At 37.9% G+C, this 20296-nt stretch overlaps 2 protein-coding genes across 2 annotated transcripts; both read left to right on the plus strand.

Annotated features, from left to right (window-relative positions):
- Window positions 1-1799: 1799 nt before the first annotated feature.
- LOC120330682 (putative ATP-dependent RNA helicase Pl10) lies at window positions 1800-7606 on the plus strand. The gene is made up of 3 exons (XM_039397565.2): window positions 1800-3391; window positions 3504-3717; window positions 3951-7606. Exons 1-3 carry the CDS (start codon window positions 1853-1855, stop codon window positions 4475-4477), a joined length of 2280 nt encoding a protein of 759 aa, XP_039253499.2. The 5' UTR covers window positions 1800-1852; the 3' UTR covers window positions 4478-7606.
- A 5614-nt stretch (window positions 7607-13220) lies between these two features.
- Window positions 13221-19048, plus strand: LOC144424311 (putative ATP-dependent RNA helicase Pl10). Its single transcript, XM_078113486.1, has 3 exons — window positions 13221-14833; window positions 14946-15159; window positions 15393-19048. The coding sequence occupies exons 1-3, from the start codon at window positions 13295-13297 to the stop codon at window positions 15917-15919; spliced, it is 2280 nt and encodes a 759-aa protein (XP_077969612.1). The 5' UTR covers window positions 13221-13294; the 3' UTR covers window positions 15920-19048.
- The last annotated feature ends 1248 nt before the right edge of the window (window positions 19049-20296 follow it).

The following is a 20296-nucleotide window of genomic DNA, read 5'->3' on the forward strand; positions in this document are numbered from 1 at the left end:
GGTTTGGAGAGGTTAAGACCAATGCTGGTTTCATTCATTCATTCACACATTTGGTCCCCTGAACTCATACTGATGATCCCTGGTTTACAATCTCTCTGTGATGATGTCATGTACAAAATATACAATGCCCTTAAGTTAGTTCGGCACAGTTCTCAGATCCCAAGAATATCAATTATAACGATGAATGCAAACCTCTCCTTGGCGCAACGATATGGCTCATCGCGCTGAGCGTTAGAAATACACTCGCCACCGCACCTCTTGCTTGATCTGTGTGGGTTTGCAGGTTTGAGTCCCATGTGGGGATAGTCACCTGCGAGAGGATTGCTGGACTCCTCGCCATCGTCGGGTGGTTCACGTAACCGCTGGTTAGTTACAACTTCCTCCACTATCAAGTCCATGCTTTAGAAAAAAATTAACCAACTAATCCCATACCCGGCATGGAATGGTAACCGAATGAGGTGCCATGGTTCGCCATATGGTTAAGCCTTCTTATCGGCTTTCTTTTCCCCCGGGATAAATATGTAAATCATATCCTTCACAAGCCAGTCAGGCCTAAAAGGAAGCGCAATCTAAAATTGACATTATTGGATCTGTTGAAAAAAAGAATCAGATTTACCGAATGAAAAAATTTGATTGTAGCATTTGCGAGTATTTAGCAAAAACTACAATTTTGGTCACATGACGGCCTATGCACGCCGCGATTGGTTTATATTATTGAGACCATCATGGTGCGATATGCTGTCGTGCCTGAAGTTATTGTTTCAGAGACATATAGTGTTTGTTTTATTGAACCTATTGTCTGGACATCGGAATCGCAGAACTGTGCCTGACTGCAAGAACAGCATTTTATTAAATTATACTGGGAATCTTGCTCATACTTTATTATGGTATATGTTCAACAATACATAGTCACGGATAATTACGACTTATACAAATGTGCGAGTTTTATATTTTGAGTGTCTTAGTGTTTATTATTTTTGCTTTGTAGAAGTTGCTTCGTTTTATAAGTGATAACAAGGGAAAAGTGCTGGATGCAGTTCATGAACAATGTCTCGCTATAGCATTTCCTTGCTTTTAGTTTTCTGGGAGGGCAATACATGCTTTGGGAATTATTTGCTTTTTTTATATATTTTTATATTAAATTTCGGTTTGAATCACACTGCCACCTTAGGCCTATTTGTCATATTTCTCTACATATCACCAAACCAAATGTGACCTAACAATAGTAATTGAATTCGTCATACTCTGTTTTGTATAGGTTTAGGCTCAGTTTGTTGCCATTTGTGTCATAATGTTGTCAAAGCATTATATACCTATGGACACAGAATATATTGTGAACAGCATATCAGTGTTATCATTTACTGACTCTTCAACTATGACACTTTAATGAATAATTCAAAAAGCACAATACCATTAGGTTGACAACTATATTTTAACATTTACGTCTGTTTGCAAGAGCCACGTCCAAATTTGTGCACGTTCGCCTAGAATTGACAGGTGTAGTGTGTAATCCATGACCGTGTAGTTGATGAAGCAGCACACCAGTGCTGTGCACAAGAAATGTTTTGCAGTGAATATGCTTTCTGATATTTGAGGGGAAAATACTATTAGAATATTTTACCCAGTCGTACTTGTATGTTTTAATAAGACATGAAAATCATTTGTAAATATTCGTGATGGTCTATTTATGAAGCATCTTTTAGCGTTGCCTTCCATTCTCAGTTCTACAGTTACACATTTTTTTGTTTATATTTATTTCAATCTGCCAATATATTTAATTTATTTAAATTCTATCACAGCATTAAACTAAAATACCTAGTTCAAACTATTCTGTGTAGTATAAGGTACAAATATGTCACAAGCCGCGACAAATGGACCGAATTTGGAAAACCAAATGGCCAATTTGGACATAAATTCTCGAGGGGGTGGCAGAAACTATGGAGGAGGACCTCAAGGCAACTATATGCCACCGCATATGAGACAAGAATATGGGCGGTCTCGAGGAAACCCACAATATATACAAGGACCACCTCAGCAAGCACCTCAGCAGTATGGTGGTGCTCCAATGACTGGGCCTAATGGAGAGCTTAGATATGGCGGACCACCTCAGGGTCCACCAGGACACATGCATCCAGGGCCACCAATGCCTCCAATGAATCAGCCATATCGGAATGGCAGGGCTGGTTTTCAGAATGGCATGATGCGTGGTGGCCCACCGCCACGATTTGGGAATGATCGAGGTTATGGTAGCCGAGAAGGTGGTTACAGAGGCTACAATGATAGAGGAGGTTACGGAGGCAGCAGAGGAGGATACAACCGAGGATATGACAATCGTGGCATGAATGACAGATTTCAGGGCGGATGGGGAGGGCCAGCACCTCGGGGTCCATTGCCAGTAGCAGATCGTTGGTCTATGTTGGATGGCCCTGATGATGGCTATGACGTGTATCACAATCCAAGATACACTCATGACGAGGGGGATCGTCTTGCTAAGAAATGGGATGAGAGACGTGGTGGTGGAGATGCGTTTGCTGACACGGAAGATTGGAGTAAGCCATTACCAAAAAACGAAAAGTTGGAAAAAGAGTTGTTTTCTGGATCTAACACTGGTATTAATTTTGAAAAATATGATGATATTCCTGTTGAAGCAACTGGAGATGATGTACCTGACCATATCGATACATTTTCTGAATCTGAGCTGGGGGAAATTGGCGAAATGAATCTGAAGCATTGCAAATACGATCGACCGACGCCAGTACAGAAATATGCTATCCCAATTGTTCAGAAGGGAAGAGACTTGATGGCTTGTGCACAAACTGGATCTGGAAAAACAGCTGCGTTTTTGCTGCCTTGTTTATGCAACATCTATAAGCAAGGTCCTGGAGAATCGCACAATGCAACTCTTGCCCAGCGTTCAGGAAGGAGAAAGCTTTTTCCTTTGGCTCTGATATTATCACCCACTCGTGAATTGGCTTCGCAAATTTATGATGAGTCACGGAAGTTTTCATATCGTTCCCATGTTCGTCCTTGTGTGATCTATGGGGGTGCAGATGTTGGAGCACAAATGAGAGATTTGGATAGAGGTTGTCATCTTCTTGTGGCTACTCCAGGACGTCTTGTTGATTTCTTGGATCGTGGAAAGATTGGATTGAAATATATTCGATTCTTGGTATTGGATGAAGCAGACAGAATGTTGGATATGGGATTTGAACCACAGATTAGAAGAATTGTGGAAGAAAACAAGATGCCAGTGAAGGGGGAAAGACAAACACTTATGTTCAGCGCTACATTTCCCAAAGAAATTCAAATGCTAGCTCGTGATTTCTTGGAAAATTACATTTTTCTTGCAGTTGGAAGGGTTGGATCAACTTCTACAAACATCACTCAAAAGGTGATTTTTCAATTATATTACTCGTGATAAATGTTTATTGTCATTATAATTACTTGCTTTCTATACTATTTTAGTCAATACTAAATTCACTTTTAGTAATCTTATGTTTCAGGTGGTTTGGGTTGATGAAGATGAGAAGCATAAATTCCTTTTGGATCTGATCAATGCGACTGATGCCAATTCGCTCACTCTGGTATTTACTGAAACAAAGAAAGGTGCAGATGATTTGGATGAATTCTTATATTCTCGTAAATACAAATCAACCAGTATCCATGGTGATAGATCCCAACGTGAACGAGAAGAAGCTCTGCAAGCTTTCAGAACAGGTAATAAAATTTTCAATTGTATCTTATAGTATATTAATCATACCTCTTTGAAACCCCGAGATATTATTCAGACAAAACTAAGTTACAGAAAATTTGGCACTAGTTACTAAAACTTTTCATATCCATCTTGAAATATGATCTTAATAAATGCTCTACTGTGACATTTCTTGCGATATACTTCAACCAACGATCATAGGTGCAATTACTATAGTCGTTAAATTTTTCTTATGTAGGTGAATACCCTATCTTGGTGGCTACTGCTGTGGCTGCCCGTGGATTGGATATTCCCAATGTTCGTCATGTTATCAATTTTGACCTACCAAGTGATATTGATGAGTATGTGCATCGTATTGGTCGTACTGGTCGTGTTGGTAATGTTGGTTTGGCAACTTCATTCTTCAACAAGAAGAATTTAAACATCGGCAAGGATCTAGTCGATTTGCTCATGGAAGCTAACCAAGAAGTTCCACCTTGGCTGGAGCAGATGGCTGTCAATCACCAGAAGGGTAAACCAATGAGGGGTGGTGGCGGAAAGCGTTTCACTGGAGGTTTTGGATCTCGGGATTACAGGCAACAGTCCGGCCGAGGGGGCGGAGGAAGAGGAACAGGCCAGAGGGGTATGATGCCCGCACGTGGAGGAGGAGGAGGAGGAATGGGTGGTGGTGGTGGTGGTGGATGGGGAATGCCATATTATCGTGGTAATGATTATGGAGGATCATATGGCAGCTCTGGTGGATCGGAGGACTGGTTTGGTAATTAGACAATCTTCTAGCTAACTGTTCTCTGTTGTCACTGTACTTATGAAATAAGTACCCATTAATTAGGCAATAACTGTATATAAATGTGCTGTCGTCCAAAAGATTCATGGAGGTGACAAGAAACAGAAATCTGGTTAGTAATACTCAATTCAACGATTCTTTCAATAAGTTAATTTGCCAGGGAGCCCTTGTAAATATTGTCTAGGTTTCCCTTGTTATTACCTGCATAATTATGTTCTGTGTGGCAGATATTTTGTTGTGGGCTGGTTATTAAAATTTTTAGTCACAATAATTTTGGGATCAAAACTTCCCAACAGCTGTTGAGATACAATGCCGATTTGACAATGTACAAAAATGTAGTATTCTTTAAGATTGATTGTAATTTTACCAGAACCCGCGAACCAACCATTAGACTGACAGGATAGATAAACTCACAGCTGGATTGCTTAGTTTTGGTACCATTTTTGCGGCGATTACCTTATGTACTAGAACCAACATCATTTTCCACATGGCTCTTGTGTAAAGTGTCGCACTCTAGTAATTTCTTGAAGATGTCCAAATTTTGTATATATCACAGCCAAGAACAATTTTTTTGGTTGTGAATATGCGGGACAATATGTACACACTTGCCAAGAATGTTTACTGTCGTAAATATTCTGCAAACTATTTTGATTCAATAGTGCACTGTACCTTTTTCAGTCATTAATATTTACGGAAAAGTGTATTCTATGATATTTTTTTTACTAGTATAAATAAATTGTAGGGCACATTCTCGCCTGTGTTTAGTCAAATTAAATAGTGATCAACCAAGTAATAATTAAAAATTCGGGGAATCCAGAAAGTAATATTTTACAATTTGGTTTAAATTATTTATTACAGTAAATTGTATGAACTAATTATTATTACTTCTATCATGTTGATTTATAGAGTAATCTTTAAGTAATCTTAATCCAAATTTTGGAACCTTGAATAATTCGAAAAGATTATTTTGAGCATTCCAGTAAAAAATTTTCCAAGAGTATATATCAATCATGAATGCATGACAAAAGCTTATGTGTGAACTGTGAAGAATAAGTTGATCTCACTTGAATGTTTCATATTTAGTATAGTTCACACTAGTGCTGTATTTTTTTAAGTATGCTGTGCTTTTTTATTCCTTTGTATCGCGAAAACCACTGTGAAATTAATGCTTCCCTAAAAGTATATACATGGAAGTTTTCCTCACGGAATGGTCCATTTTATACCTCTTTGCACATATTTTTGCATAAATCTTAATTTATTGATTGTAATATGGAGCCTTTCTGAATTTTGTTCATTTTTGACAAGAACTTTGAGAATCAATAAGATTTTTTTATTCTTGGATTATTGTCATGCTTATTTTATACCAGTCAAAAACTGCCCTTTTTATTTTTTAAATTGTTATGCCTAGCTTCTTCGACATTGAGCTGCTTTTAGTATTCTGTTGTAAACTAGCTGAAAAGTTCATTGTGTTTTTTGTTTTTGAAAAAATTACTGTGCAATCTAGAGGTATGAAACATATCGCGATTTCAGAGGAAGCGGGCTCTAATAAGAGCCATAAAATAACTAGCCCGCAATTTGCTTTATAAATGTGGGCATATCTTGCACAGCATGCTTTTTATATATTTTTACAGCAATGCGAGGTTATTTTTGTTTTAGGAACATATTTCATAAATTTAGGGAGCTGGATTCCCAATGCCAAATAGTAAATGTATCAGTAATGTATAAAGTTATTGCCTATATAAAATATTACAAAATTCCAGTGCTCTTTGTAATCTGGTTTTTCTGATATTAGTGTCAATATCACTTTGTGATAAAATCATGGATATAAAATTTCGTAAGAGTATTTTTATAGGAAATTGACGGTCGGGCTCTAATTGTTTAAACTCAACTGGTAATTATTTTACAAACTTGCACAGAATGTAAGTTTATCGAAAATAGAAGCCGACATCCTCATTTTTAGATGTCATTTCAGCCATGACACTGACACTAATGATTACATTAGACTGGCAAATATTGGGGCAATAGTTAAAAAGTTTTGTTAAAAGTAAAATGTACAATTGAAATTTGTGATTCACTTTTGAATTCCCATTTACAGTATTTTCCAGTTGATGTGCATTTGCTGATGCAGCAAGTGACTTGGCCTTAGAAATACATATAGAAGATTTAAGTGCTTTCTCACAAGGTCTGATGCTTTGTATATTTAAATTAATGAGTCTTTTTTTGACATGGTACAGTGTGTATTTAAATATTTATGCGACACAAAATTAGTGCAGCCATGTGGTAGATTAAAAAATAAGTTTGATATTATTTGTTTTGTAGCTGTAAGTGTTTTACAGTCTTTATAAGTTAGAGCTTATGTCAAAAGCTTTAACAGGATTTGACAGTTTCATAAATTTTGCAATATTGTATATCTAAATATCCATTGAGGATGTTTGTATTTTGCATAATACTATCACACATCGAGAAACGTGATATGTTAATTACAATCTTATGTAAATTTAGCTACTTTGATATCTTCAATCAATTCCACAAGTTTGGCATCAATTTTAATCACTTTAAGGCTACAGTTTTGAACTGTTATTCTAGCGTTATACTTTTATCATTGCTTTCTGGGACGTCACTAATTCAAAGATGTTGGCTTTCTCATGTGCAAATGAATTATAAATCAATGGTAGAGGTGCTGCTGATCTGTATATCATACTTATAGGCACCTACTGTCTCACAGCGATTTGTGCATTAATTTACATGGCTAGAAGCAATTTATACCCAGTATGCAGGTATTAGTATATGCGTTATGGCTTTGTCTATGTCAATAATAGTGATTTGAATTGATTGCTTTGCTGAAATTGGTTTTAAATTTGATAACACTTTTCTTACCCATATGAAGATACACGACTGCTATCCATTAATTGTTTTTGTTGCGTATAAGCTCATTCCATTTGTTAGTTTTCATGAGTATTCAGCTTTGGAACCTGGGACTAAGGTGTCAGTACATATTGAATGTCACAACAGTTAACACTATCAGGGAAACACTGAGTAAGAGTAAATTGCTAAGCTTGTGTAAATTTTGGGTTTGTATGCTTCTTGTTTAAAAAAGATCACTGACTATGTGTATCGATACCTTCTTTGGGAAATCAGTGACGTACATAGTTTAGACGCCAGGTTATATAACAGTGAATTTGTCATATGATAAGGACTAAGTTCCGAAGTTTTCGATCACTCCAAAAATCCGTGACTATTTTTAAAAACACGTCATCTGTTGCAGTGCTTTATAATGCAACCACAAAGTCCACAATGGTCGAAAGAACGCGAAAACTTCCATTCCATTTGGTTGCTAGTATACTCACATTAGTTTACGATCTTAGGACATTTCTTGCAGCTGGTTTTGCGATATATTACATTGCAAAAAATAACCCGGCAATGTTGATATTACAAATTCTGCTTATTAACACATTTCAAGCATTCAGTAGAATGGTTTGCTATCACTGACATACCATATGCAGTTGATATCCACCAGAATTCAGTGTTTTTCAACAGGTGTTCCTTGAGAGACTTACGGGTGTTCCGCGTCAAATTGTTTCATTTTTTTATATTTCATAATAACAAATCCAAATACGTTTCTCTACGAACGGACTTCCTAGTTTATTACCGAAACAATGGCAACAAATAAACAGCAAAATGTAAAAGGAAACGTAACAATTGAAATTTATTCAGGAGCCATTTTGGACATGGTCTCGAACATTGCCTCATTGGTCAACTTCTACCGTTTTCAGAACTTAGGTTTAAATCAAGCGGTATTGTCTTAATAAAAAAAATTCTCAAAGCTGGACCACGCGTGGGAACTTTGGTTTAATTGAAGTACCGTAATAAAGAAAAAGAAAAACTATTACGATTATTTCAGTGTAGGGGAGACCGGGTTGGTATACGGGGCTTGTTCAAACGGTCGAATTTTCTACGAGATGACGCGCCCAAATTACGTGATCGCTTGGCAGCAAGCAAATCGCGACCAACGTCGCCGTTTCACCTGCTGCGGAGCAAGGAGTTAGAGCTAGTTTTGTAATTTGTAGAGCAATATCGTTCAAAATCGGATGCAAATTTTGGCCTAACTAGAAGGTTAATTTTTTTGTTTGCTCATGAATGTGAGGTACCATAGGGCAAGGCGATTCGGCTGATATTGCGCTAATGGGAACAGGTATAAGAGGCTGACATTGGCAGAGATTCGGCTGCAGGACACCAACTGTTCCGGTTAGGGCGGCCATTTTCGTTCGACTTGTCACGTCGGGATCAGTTGGAACTTTACTGCAAGGGGCAATATTTACCGTTTCAACCTGCCCCGTGTGCCTCACATATCGATTAGGCCGCTATCCCAAGCTTATTGAGAGCAATCAGTCGCAGTGTTGTGCCATGTTATGACAGTCGTAGGTGATTACGTTAAGAATTATTGTCCTAACATTTATCCACAGTTTTATCATTTTTTAGTGAGAATAATTCAACGAGAAATGAGGAAATACAAACGTAGAAGTTAGCGAGGTCAAACTTTAAAAACAGAAATGCTGCATGCGGTAAAGGAAGTTGTAGAAAATCAAAAAACCATCAGACTGTCAGACAAGTCGGCAACAAATTTAGTATTTCCCATGTGACCCACACTAGGTATGTTAAAAAGTATAGGAAGGATTCTGATGTTGAACACGTAGGCTACAAGCAAAGCAGACTTGTCTTCAACGCAGGAAAGGAAAAAGAATTAGCAAAGTATGCAATCAGAGCAGCCAAATTGTTTTTCGGTCTCACACCCTTGGAACTTCGGAGGTAGCGTATGATTTTGCGAGGGCGATAGAAGAAAATCACGAGGAGAGAAAGATACAATACCGTGAGTCCTGGGGAGGGGAGAAGCAGGCTGGCAGTGATTGGTTCTCAGATTTTATGAGAAGAAATAAGAACATATCAATTAGAACACCATAATCAACATCAATAGCACGGATGTCTGCCTTCAACGAACACACTGTAAGGATATTTTGTAACTTGTATGAAATCATGGACGAGTATCATTTTAAGCCCTCGATGTTCCACAGTGCAACGTCCAAGCTTAATTTTTGCAGAGAAGGGCACTCGTCATGTGGGGACTGCCACTTCCGCTGAAAGGGGAACCATGGTAACGGTTCGTTGTGCTGTAGTGCGATAGAAAGTCGACGAATTTTAAACAAGGGAGAACGCATCACAATATACGACATTCCACAACTGGCGTCTCAGAGCTTCCACAGTCGTTTCCCAAATCAAATATAGTCAAGCGGATTTTCCAAAACAGGTATCTAACCTTTGGATAGGAATATTTATGTCGAAGAAGACTTCTTCCCATCTCGGGCCACTGAACGCCCATCCCCTGAAGAAGTTGCCGTGGAAAACCGAGAGCCATCGCAGGTCGAGTCTGAAACCGGCGTGACTTCAGAAATGGTCCGACCAATCACGAAACCCAAGCTACAGGCGCGAATGATCGGTGTGAGAAGAAAACAGAAAAAAATCCTGTATCTTAACTCGAACCCATGAAAAAGACTTGGCTTTAGCTAGATATCTGAAAAAGAGCTCATCTAATACCAAAACTATACAACGCATGATCCCCAGGAAAAATGCGATGGTCAATGATGAATCGACCTCGGATGAGGAAGAAGTTATGTCTATTCACGACACCACTGATGACAGCGAAAAGGTCGAATCATTCGAGCAGGGTGATTTTGTTGTGGTGAGATTCCGAGGGTTTTGATCCATCGCGCACTATATCGGAAAAACTCTAGAAGTTTCTGGTACGAGCGACGCAGAAACCGTAGAGATGAAGACAAGATTTTTGAGAGGTGAGACGAGTGGATATGAGAAGAACCGATGCCATGGCATTTTCGTACCCGTGTGAAGAGGACGTCGCTTTGCATCGAAAGGATTACATAACAATGAAACTTCCTGCGCCGTTGCGCATAGGCGGCACTGCCAGGTGTGCAGAAAAACTAACTTTTGCAATAGATCTATCCCCATATGATCCTCTGTGAACTCCAGTGGTTGAATTTGAAAATTTTCTTTGAGTTTGTTAACTTGTTCGTCATTTTTTCTTTTACTTTTCAACGCGCCCCATGACTGGTCCAAGCTATCCCATTCTCGGGGCATGTTGGAACGAATTACATGCGCACATTCGAGGTCCAATTTCTTCCGGAGGCAATGCGTTGAGGGGCATTATTTGTTACTGTTAGGTGGGGCAAGAACAAAGGTACATTGTCAGAGTCGTCCTCGGTACGTTGATTCCGCGCCGAATACCGCTGATTGCTGCACTAGAAGAACGAACGTTTCGCAGAAAATATTGACGGGTGGCTAACTGGACCAGTTTTTGCGTTTGCTTGAAAGAGGCAAACCGAAGCTATTTGCAATCAGTTTTGGGAAAGATGACAAAAAGAGTACGAGAGACAGACTTTGGTGGCGCGGTGTTAATTGGCGGAAAGAGCAATGAATCTGGGAAAGTGGAAATCTGAACTTGTTTCTCTACCTAGAGCAGCGTTTCCCAAACTTTTTCGGCCACGGAACACTTACACTCATTATCTCGCTTCGCGGAACATCAAAAAATGATAGAGTAAAATTGATAAAGAAACATGGTGTAATGTGTAATCCAATGGGTTTGTCGTGGCGAGTTGACAAATGCGCCGCAAAAACTAACAGAATTGTGTTAAACTCACCTAAAATATGATTGAATATTCTACATATTGCATTTAATATAAATGTTTTATTGTTTCTAAATTTAAATGCTGTGCATATGTCAATAAATTCATTTTACCTTTCTATGTCGTTACTTTCCATTACGTAGTGTTTGCCTGTAATGTTACGTCTAATTGAGATAGAAGTACTTGCTGCAATTTCGCGAACTGCAGACCTGCAGTTTATTTATCTGCTGAATCGAGTTTAGCGAACATGAGTAATTTTTTCAGCATTTCAAAGTAAAACCAGGCAGAGATGGAGGGAGAAGAGTTGACCTTTTACCTTTATTCTTTAGACCTACTTGTTTGCCCATAGCAAAACCAAGAGGATTGCTGTAAACTTAATAATGAACTTAACAGTCAAAAAGCTAGGCCGATTGTTAAGGAAATTGCCCCTACCCTAGTTATTCCGCTTTAGGCCGACGGTGACGCGATGTTGGGCGACAACTTCACGATCCCTAGAATTCCATGGCGACCAATTTCGACGTATTTTTGATTCTTTTTCCACGGAACACACAGAAGACGCTCGCGGAACACAGTTTGGGAAACGCTGACCTAGAGGATATTGGCAACTCAATCTGACGCACTCGTCCGAACTGTCGCAGTTGAAACTACGTACGACATGCGAATTCCGCCTCCTAGATGAATGAATTCCGGTGAATATTAATGGGGTGGCTTCGTTGGCAATCCGACGGTCCTAAATTTCAGATTAGTTCGGGATTGTTCAGTTGTATATCGTCATCGTGATGAGTATCGCTAGCTCGTCGTCGTCATCAATACTGTGTTGTTTTTCTTGTATCCGACGAGATGGCATGATTTGTCTTTGATAATTTATTTGATGCTAATTACTTCATTCATATTTTAGTCAGCCGTTTCGAATATTCTCAATATGAGCAAATTATACCTTTAGTTTAAATTTCCTGATGGCTGATAGTGACAGATAAAAAAAATTATTATTTTTAACAATTCATAGTTAGATATTTGAAAAGCGTTGAAAAATAAATGTAATGAACCTATTGTCTGGACATCGGAATCGCAGAACTGTGCCTGACTGCAAGAACAGCATTTTATTAAATTATACTGGGAATCTTGCTCATACTTTATTATGGTATATGTTCAACAATACATAGTCACGGATAATTACGACTTATACAAATGTGCGAGTTTTATATTTTGAGTGTCTTAGTGTTTATTATTTTTGCTTTGTAGAAGTTGCTTCGTTTTATAAGTGATAACAAGGGAAAAGTGCTGGATGCAGTTCATGAACAATGTCTCGCTATAGCATTTCCTTGCTTTTAGTTTTCTGGGAGGGCAATACATGCTTTGGGAATTATTTGCTTTTTTTATATATTTTTATATTAAATTTCGGTTTGAATCACACTGCCACCTTAGGCCTATTTGTCATATTTCTCTACATATCACCAAACCAAATGTGACCTAACAATAGTAATTGAATTCGTCATACTCTGTTTTGTATAGGTTTAGGCTCAGTTTGTTGCCATTTGTGTCATAATGTTGTCAAAGCATTATATACCTATGGACACAGAATATATTGTGAACAGCATATCAGTGTTATCATTTACTGACTCTTCAACTATGACACTTTAATGAATAATTCAAAAAGCACAATACCATTAGGTTGACAACTATATTTTAACATTTACGTCTGTTTGCAAGAGCCACGTCCAAATTTGTGCACGTTCGCCTAGAATTGACAGGTGTAGTGTGTAATCCATGACCGTGTAGTTGATGAAGCAGCACACCAGTGCTGTGCACAAGAAATGTTTTGCAGTGAATATGCTTTCTGATATTTGAGGGGAAAATACTATTAGAATATTTTACCCAGTCGTACTTGTATGTTTTAATAAGACATGAAAATCATTTGTAAATATTCGTGATGGTCTATTTATGAAGCATCTTTTAGCGTTGCCTTCCATTCTCAGTTCTACAGTTACACATTTTTTTGTTTATATTTATTTCAATCTGCCAATATATTTAATTTATTTAAATTCTATCACAGCATTAAACTAAAATACCTAGTTCAAACTATTCTGTGTAGTATAAGGTACAAATATGTCACAAGCCGCGACAAATGGACCGAATTTGGAAAACCAAATGGCCAATTTGGACATAAATTCTCGAGGGGGTGGCAGAAACTATGGAGGAGGACCTCAAGGCAACTATATGCCACCGCATATGAGACAAGAATATGGGCGGTCTCGAGGAAACCCACAATATATACAAGGACCACCTCAGCAAGCACCTCAGCAGTATGGTGGTGCTCCAATGACTGGGCCTAATGGAGAGCTTAGATATGGCGGACCACCTCAGGGTCCACCAGGACACATGCATCCAGGGCCACCAATGCCTCCAATGAATCAGCCATATCGGAATGGCAGGGCTGGTTTTCAGAATGGCATGATGCGTGGTGGCCCACCGCCACGATTTGGGAATGATCGAGGTTATGGTAGCCGAGAAGGTGGTTACAGAGGCTACAATGATAGAGGAGGTTACGGAGGCAGCAGAGGAGGATACAACCGAGGATATGACAATCGTGGCATGAATGACAGATTTCAGGGCGGATGGGGAGGGCCAGCACCTCGGGGTCCATTGCCAGTAGCAGATCGTTGGTCTATGTTGGATGGCCCTGATGATGGCTATGACGTGTATCACAATCCAAGATACACTCATGACGAGGGGGATCGTCTTGCTAAGAAATGGGATGAGAGACGTGGTGGTGGAGATGCGTTTGCTGACACGGAAGATTGGAGTAAGCCATTACCAAAAAACGAAAAGTTGGAAAAAGAGTTGTTTTCTGGATCTAACACTGGTATTAATTTTGAAAAATATGATGATATTCCTGTTGAAGCAACTGGAGATGATGTACCTGACCATATCGATACATTTTCTGAATCTGAGCTGGGGGAAATTGGCGAAATGAATCTGAAGCATTGCAAATACGATCGACCGACGCCAGTACAGAAATATGCTATCCCAATTGTTCAGAAGGGAAGAGACTTGATGGCTTGTGCACAAACTGGATCTGGAAAAACAGCTGCGTTTTTGCTGCCTTGTTTATGCAACATCTATAAGCAAGGTCCTGGAGAATCGCACAATGCAACTCTTGCCCAGCGTTCAGGAAGGAGAAAGCTTTTTCCTTTGGCTCTGATATTATCACCCACTCGTGAATTGGCTTCGCAAATTTATGATGAGTCACGGAAGTTTTCATATCGTTCCCATGTTCGTCCTTGTGTGATCTATGGGGGTGCAGATGTTGGAGCACAAATGAGAGATTTGGATAGAGGTTGTCATCTTCTTGTGGCTACTCCAGGACGTCTTGTTGATTTCTTGGATCGTGGAAAGATTGGATTGAAATATATTCGATTCTTGGTATTGGATGAAGCAGACAGAATGTTGGATATGGGATTTGAACCACAGATTAGAAGAATTGTGGAAGAAAACAAGATGCCAGTGAAGGGGGAAAGACAAACACTTATGTTCAGCGCTACATTTCCCAAAGAAATTCAAATGCTAGCTCGTGATTTCTTGGAAAATTACATTTTTCTTGCAGTTGGAAGGGTTGGATCAACTTCTACAAACATCACTCAAAAGGTGATTTTTCAATTATATTACTCGTGATAAATGTTTATTGTCATTATAATTACTTGCTTTCTATACTATTTTAGTCAATACTAAATTCACTTTTAGTAATCTTATGTTTCAGGTGGTTTGGGTTGATGAAGATGAGAAGCATAAATTCCTTTTGGATCTGATCAATGCGACTGATGCCAATTCGCTCACTCTGGTATTTACTGAAACAAAGAAAGGTGCAGATGATTTGGATGAATTCTTATATTCTCGTAAATACAAATCAACCAGTATCCATGGTGATAGATCCCAACGTGAACGAGAAGAAGCTCTGCAAGCTTTCAGAACAGGTAATAAAATTTTCAATTGTATCTTATAGTATATTAATCATACCTCTTTGAAACCCCGAGATATTATTCAGACAAAACTAAGTTACAGAAAATTTGGCACTAGTTACTAAAACTTTTCATATCCATCTTGAAATATGATCTTAATAAATGCTCTACTGTGACATTTCTTGCGATATACTTCAACCAACGATCATAGGTGCAATTACTATAGTCGTTAAATTTTTCTTATGTAGGTGAATACCCTATCTTGGTGGCTACTGCTGTGGCTGCCCGTGGATTGGATATTCCCAATGTTCGTCATGTTATCAATTTTGACCTACCAAGTGATATTGATGAGTATGTGCATCGTATTGGTCGTACTGGTCGTGTTGGTAATGTTGGTTTGGCAACTTCATTCTTCAACAAGAAGAATTTAAACATCGGCAAGGATCTAGTCGATTTGCTCATGGAAGCTAACCAAGAAGTTCCACCTTGGCTGGAGCAGATGGCTGTCAATCACCAGAAGGGTAAACCAATGAGGGGTGGTGGCGGAAAGCGTTTCACTGGAGGTTTTGGATCTCGGGATTACAGGCAACAGTCCGGCCGAGGGGGCGGAGGAAGAGGAACAGGCCAGAGGGGTATGATGCCCGCACGTGGAGGAGGAGGAGGAGGAATGGGTGGTGGTGGTGGTGGTGGATGGGGAATGCCATATTATCGTGGTAATGATTATGGAGGATCATATGGCAGCTCTGGTGGATCGGAGGACTGGTTTGGTAATTAGACAATCTTCTAGCTAACTGTTCTCTGTTGTCACTGTACTTATGAAATAAGTACCCATTAATTAGGCAATAACTGTATATAAATGTGCTGTCGTCCAAAAGATTCATGGAGGTGACAAGAAACAGAAATCTGGTTAGTAATACTCAATTCAACGATTCTTTCAATAAGTTAATTTGCCAGGGAGCCCTTGTAAATATTGTCTAGGTTTCCCTTGTTATTACCTGCATAATTATGTTCTGTGTGGCAGATATTTTGTTGTGGGCTGGTTATTAAAATTTTTAGTCACAATAATTTTGGGATCAAAACTTCCCAACAGCTGTTGAGATACAATGCCGATTTGACAATGTACAAAAATGTAGTATTCTTTAAGATTGATTGTAATTTTACCAGAACCCGCGAACCAACCATTAGACTGACAGGATAGATAAACTCACAGCTGGATTGCTTAGTTTTGGTACCATTTTTGCGGCGATTACCTTATGTACTAGAACCAACATCATTTTCCACATGGCTCTTGTGTAAAGTGTCGCACTCTAGTAATTTCTTGAAGATGTCCAAATTTTGTATATATCACAGCCAAGAACAATTTTTTTGGTTGTGAATATGCGGGACAATATGTACACACTTGCCAAGAATGTTTACTGTCGTAAATATTCTGCAAACTATTTTGATTCAATAGTGCACTGTACCTTTTTCAGTCATTAATATTTACGGAAAAGTGTATTCTATGATATTTTTTTTACTAGTATAAATAAATTGTAGGGCACATTCTCGCCTGTGTTTAGTCAAATTAAATAGTGATCAACCAAGTAATAATTAAAAATTCGGGGAATCCAGAAAGTAATATTTTACAATTTGGTTTAAATTATTTATTACAGTAAATTGTATGAACTAATTATTATTACTTCTATCATGTTGATTTATAGAGTAATCTTTAAGTAATCTTAATCCAAATTTTGGAACCTTGAATAATTCGAAAAGATTATTTTGAGCATTCCAGTAAAAAATTTTCCAAGAGTATATATCAATCATGAATGCATGACAAAAGCTTATGTGTGAACTGTGAAGAATAAGTTGATCTCACTTGAATGTTTCATATTTAGTATAGTTCACACTAGTGCTGTATTTTTTTAAGTATGCTGTGCTTTTTTATTCCTTTGTATCGCGAAAACCACTGTGAAATTAATGCTTCCCTAAAAGTATATACATGGAAGTTTTCCTCACGGAATGGTCCATTTTATACCTCTTTGCACATATTTTTGCATAAATCTTAATTTATTGATTGTAATATGGAGCCTTTCTGAATTTTGTTCATTTTTGACAAGAACTTTGAGAATCAATAAGATTTTTTTATTCTTGGATTATTGTCATGCTTATTTTATACCAGTCAAAAACTGCCCTTTTTATTTTTTAAATTGTTATGCCTAGCTTCTTCGACATTGAGCTGCTTTTAGTATTCTGTTGTAAACTAGCTGAAAAGTTCATTGTGTTTTTTGTTTTTGAAAAAATTACTGTGCAATCTAGAGGTATGAAACATATCGCGATTTCAGAGGAAGCGGGCTCTAATAAGAGCCATAAAATAACTAGCCCGCAATTTGCTTTATAAATGTGGGCATATCTTGCACAGCATGCTTTTTATATATTTTTACAGCAATGCGAGGTTATTTTTGTTTTAGGAACATATTTCATAAATTTAGGGAGCTGGATTCCCAATGCCAAATAGTAAATGTATCAGTAATGTATAAAGTTATTGCCTATATAAAATATTACAAAATTCCAGTGCTCTTTGTAATCTGGTTTTTCTGATATTAGTGTCAATATCACTTTGTGATAAAATCATGGATATAAAATTTCGTAAGAGTATTTTTATAGGAAATTGACGGTCGGGCTCTAATTGTTTAAACTCAACTGGTAATTATTTTACAAACTTGCACAGAATGTAAGTTTATCGAAAATAGAAGCCGACATCCTCATTTTTAGATGTCATTTCAGCCATGACACTGACACTAATGATTACATTAGACTGGCAAATATTGGGGCAATAGTTAAAAAGTTTTGTTAAAAGTAAAATGTACAATTGAAATTTGTGATTCACTTTTGAATTCCCATTTACAGTATTTTCCAGTTGATGTGCATTTGCTGATGCAGCAAGTGACTTGGCCTTAGAAATACATATAGAAGATTTAAGTGCTTTCTCACAAGGTCTGATGCTTTGTATATTTAAATTAATGAGTCTTTTTTTGACATGGTACAGTGTGTATTTAAATATTTATGCGACACAAAATTAGTGCAGCCATGTGGTAGATTAAAAAATAAGTTTGATATTATTTGTTTTGTAGCTGTAAGTGTTTTACAGTCTTTATAAGTTAGAGCTTATGTCAAAAGCTTTAACAGGATTTGACAGTTTCATAAATTTTGCAATATTGTATATCTAAATATCCATTGAGGATGTTTGTATTTTGCATAATACTATCACACATCGAGAAACGTGATATGTTAATTACAATCTTATGTAAATTTAGCTACTTTGATATCTTCAATCAATTCCACAAGTTTGGCATCAATTTTAATCACTTTAAGGCTACAGTTTTGAACTGTTATTCTAGCGTTATACTTTTATCATTGCTTTCTGGGACGTCACTAATTCAAAGATGTTGGCTTTCTCATGTGCAAATGAATTATAAATCAATGGTAGAGGTGCTGCTGATCTGTATATCATACTTATAGGCACCTACTGTCTCACAGCGATTTGTGCATTAATTTACATGGCTAGAAGCAATTTATACCCAGTATGCAGGTATTAGTATATGCGTTATGGCTTTGTCTATGTCAATAATAGTGATTTGAATTGATTGCTTTGCTGAAATTGGTTTTAAATTTGATAACACTTTTCTTACCCATATGAAGATACACGACTGCTATCCATTAATTGTTTTTGTTGCGTATAAGCTCATTCCATTTGTTAGTTTTCATGAGTATTCAGCTTTGGAACCTGGGACTAAGGTGTCAGTACATATTGAATGTCACAACAGTTAACACTATCAGGGAAACACTGAGTAAGAGTAAATTGCTAAGCTTGTGTAAATTTTGGGTTTGTATGCTTCTTGTTTAAAAAAGATCACTGACTATGTGTATCGATACCTTCTTTGGGAAATCAGTGACGTACATAGTTTAGACGCCAGGTTATATAACAGTGAATTTGTCATATGATAAGGACTAAGTTCCGAAGTTTTCGATCACTCCAAAAATCCGTGACTATTTTTAAAAACACGTCATCTGTTGCAGTGCTTTATAATGCAACCACAAAGTCCACAATGGTCGAAAGAACGCGAAAACTTCCATTCCATTTGGTTGCTAGTATACTCACATTAGTTTACGATCTTAGGACATTTCTTGCAGCTGGTTTTGCGATATATTACATTGCAAAAAATAACCCGGCAATGTTGATATTACAAATTCTGCTTATTAACACATTTCAAGCATTCAGTAGAATGGTTTGCTATCACTGACATACCATATGCAGTTGATATCCACCAGAATTCAGTGTTTTTCAACAGGTGTTCCTTGAGAGACTTACGGGTGTTCCGCGTCAAATTGTTTCATTTTTTTATATTTCATAATAACAAATCCAAATACGTTTCTCTACGAACGGACTTCCTAGTTTATTACCGAAACAATGGCAACAAATAAACAGCAAAATGTAAAAGGAAACGTAACAATTGAAATTTATTCAGGAGCCATTTTGGACATGGTCTCGAACATTGCCTCATTGGTCAACTTCTACCGTTTTCAGAACTTAGGTTTAAATCAAGCGGTATTGTCTTAATAAAAAAAATTCTCAAAGCTGGACCACGCGTGGGAACTTTGGTTTAATTGAAGTACCGTAATAAAGAAAAAGAAAAACTATTACGATTATTTCAGTGTAGGGGAGACCGGGTTGGTATACGGGGCTTGTTCAAACGGTCGAATTTTCTACGAGATGACGCGCCCAAATTACGTGATCGCTTGGCAGCAAGCAAATCGCGACCAACGTCGCCGTTTCACCTGCTGCGGAGCAAGGAGTTAGAGCTAGTTTTGTAATTTGTAGAGCAATATCGTTCAAAATCGGATGCAAATTTTGGCCTAACTAGAAGGTTAATTTTTTTGTTTGCTCATGAATGTGAGGTACCATAGGGCAAGGCGATTCGGCTGATATTGCGCTAATGGGAACAGGTATAAGAGGCTGACATTGGCAGAGATTCGGCTGCAGGACACCAACTGTTCCGGTTAGGGCGGCCATTTTCGTTCGACTTGTCACGTCGGGATCAGTTGGAACTTTACTGCAAGGGGCAATATTTACCGTTTCAACCTGCCCCGTGTGCCTCACATATCGATTAGG

Source organism: Styela clava, chromosome 6 (assembly GCF_964204865.1).
Source record: "Styela clava chromosome 6, kaStyClav1.hap1.2, whole genome shotgun sequence".
Lineage (NCBI taxonomy): Eukaryota > Metazoa > Chordata > Ascidiacea > Stolidobranchia > Styelidae > Styela > Styela clava.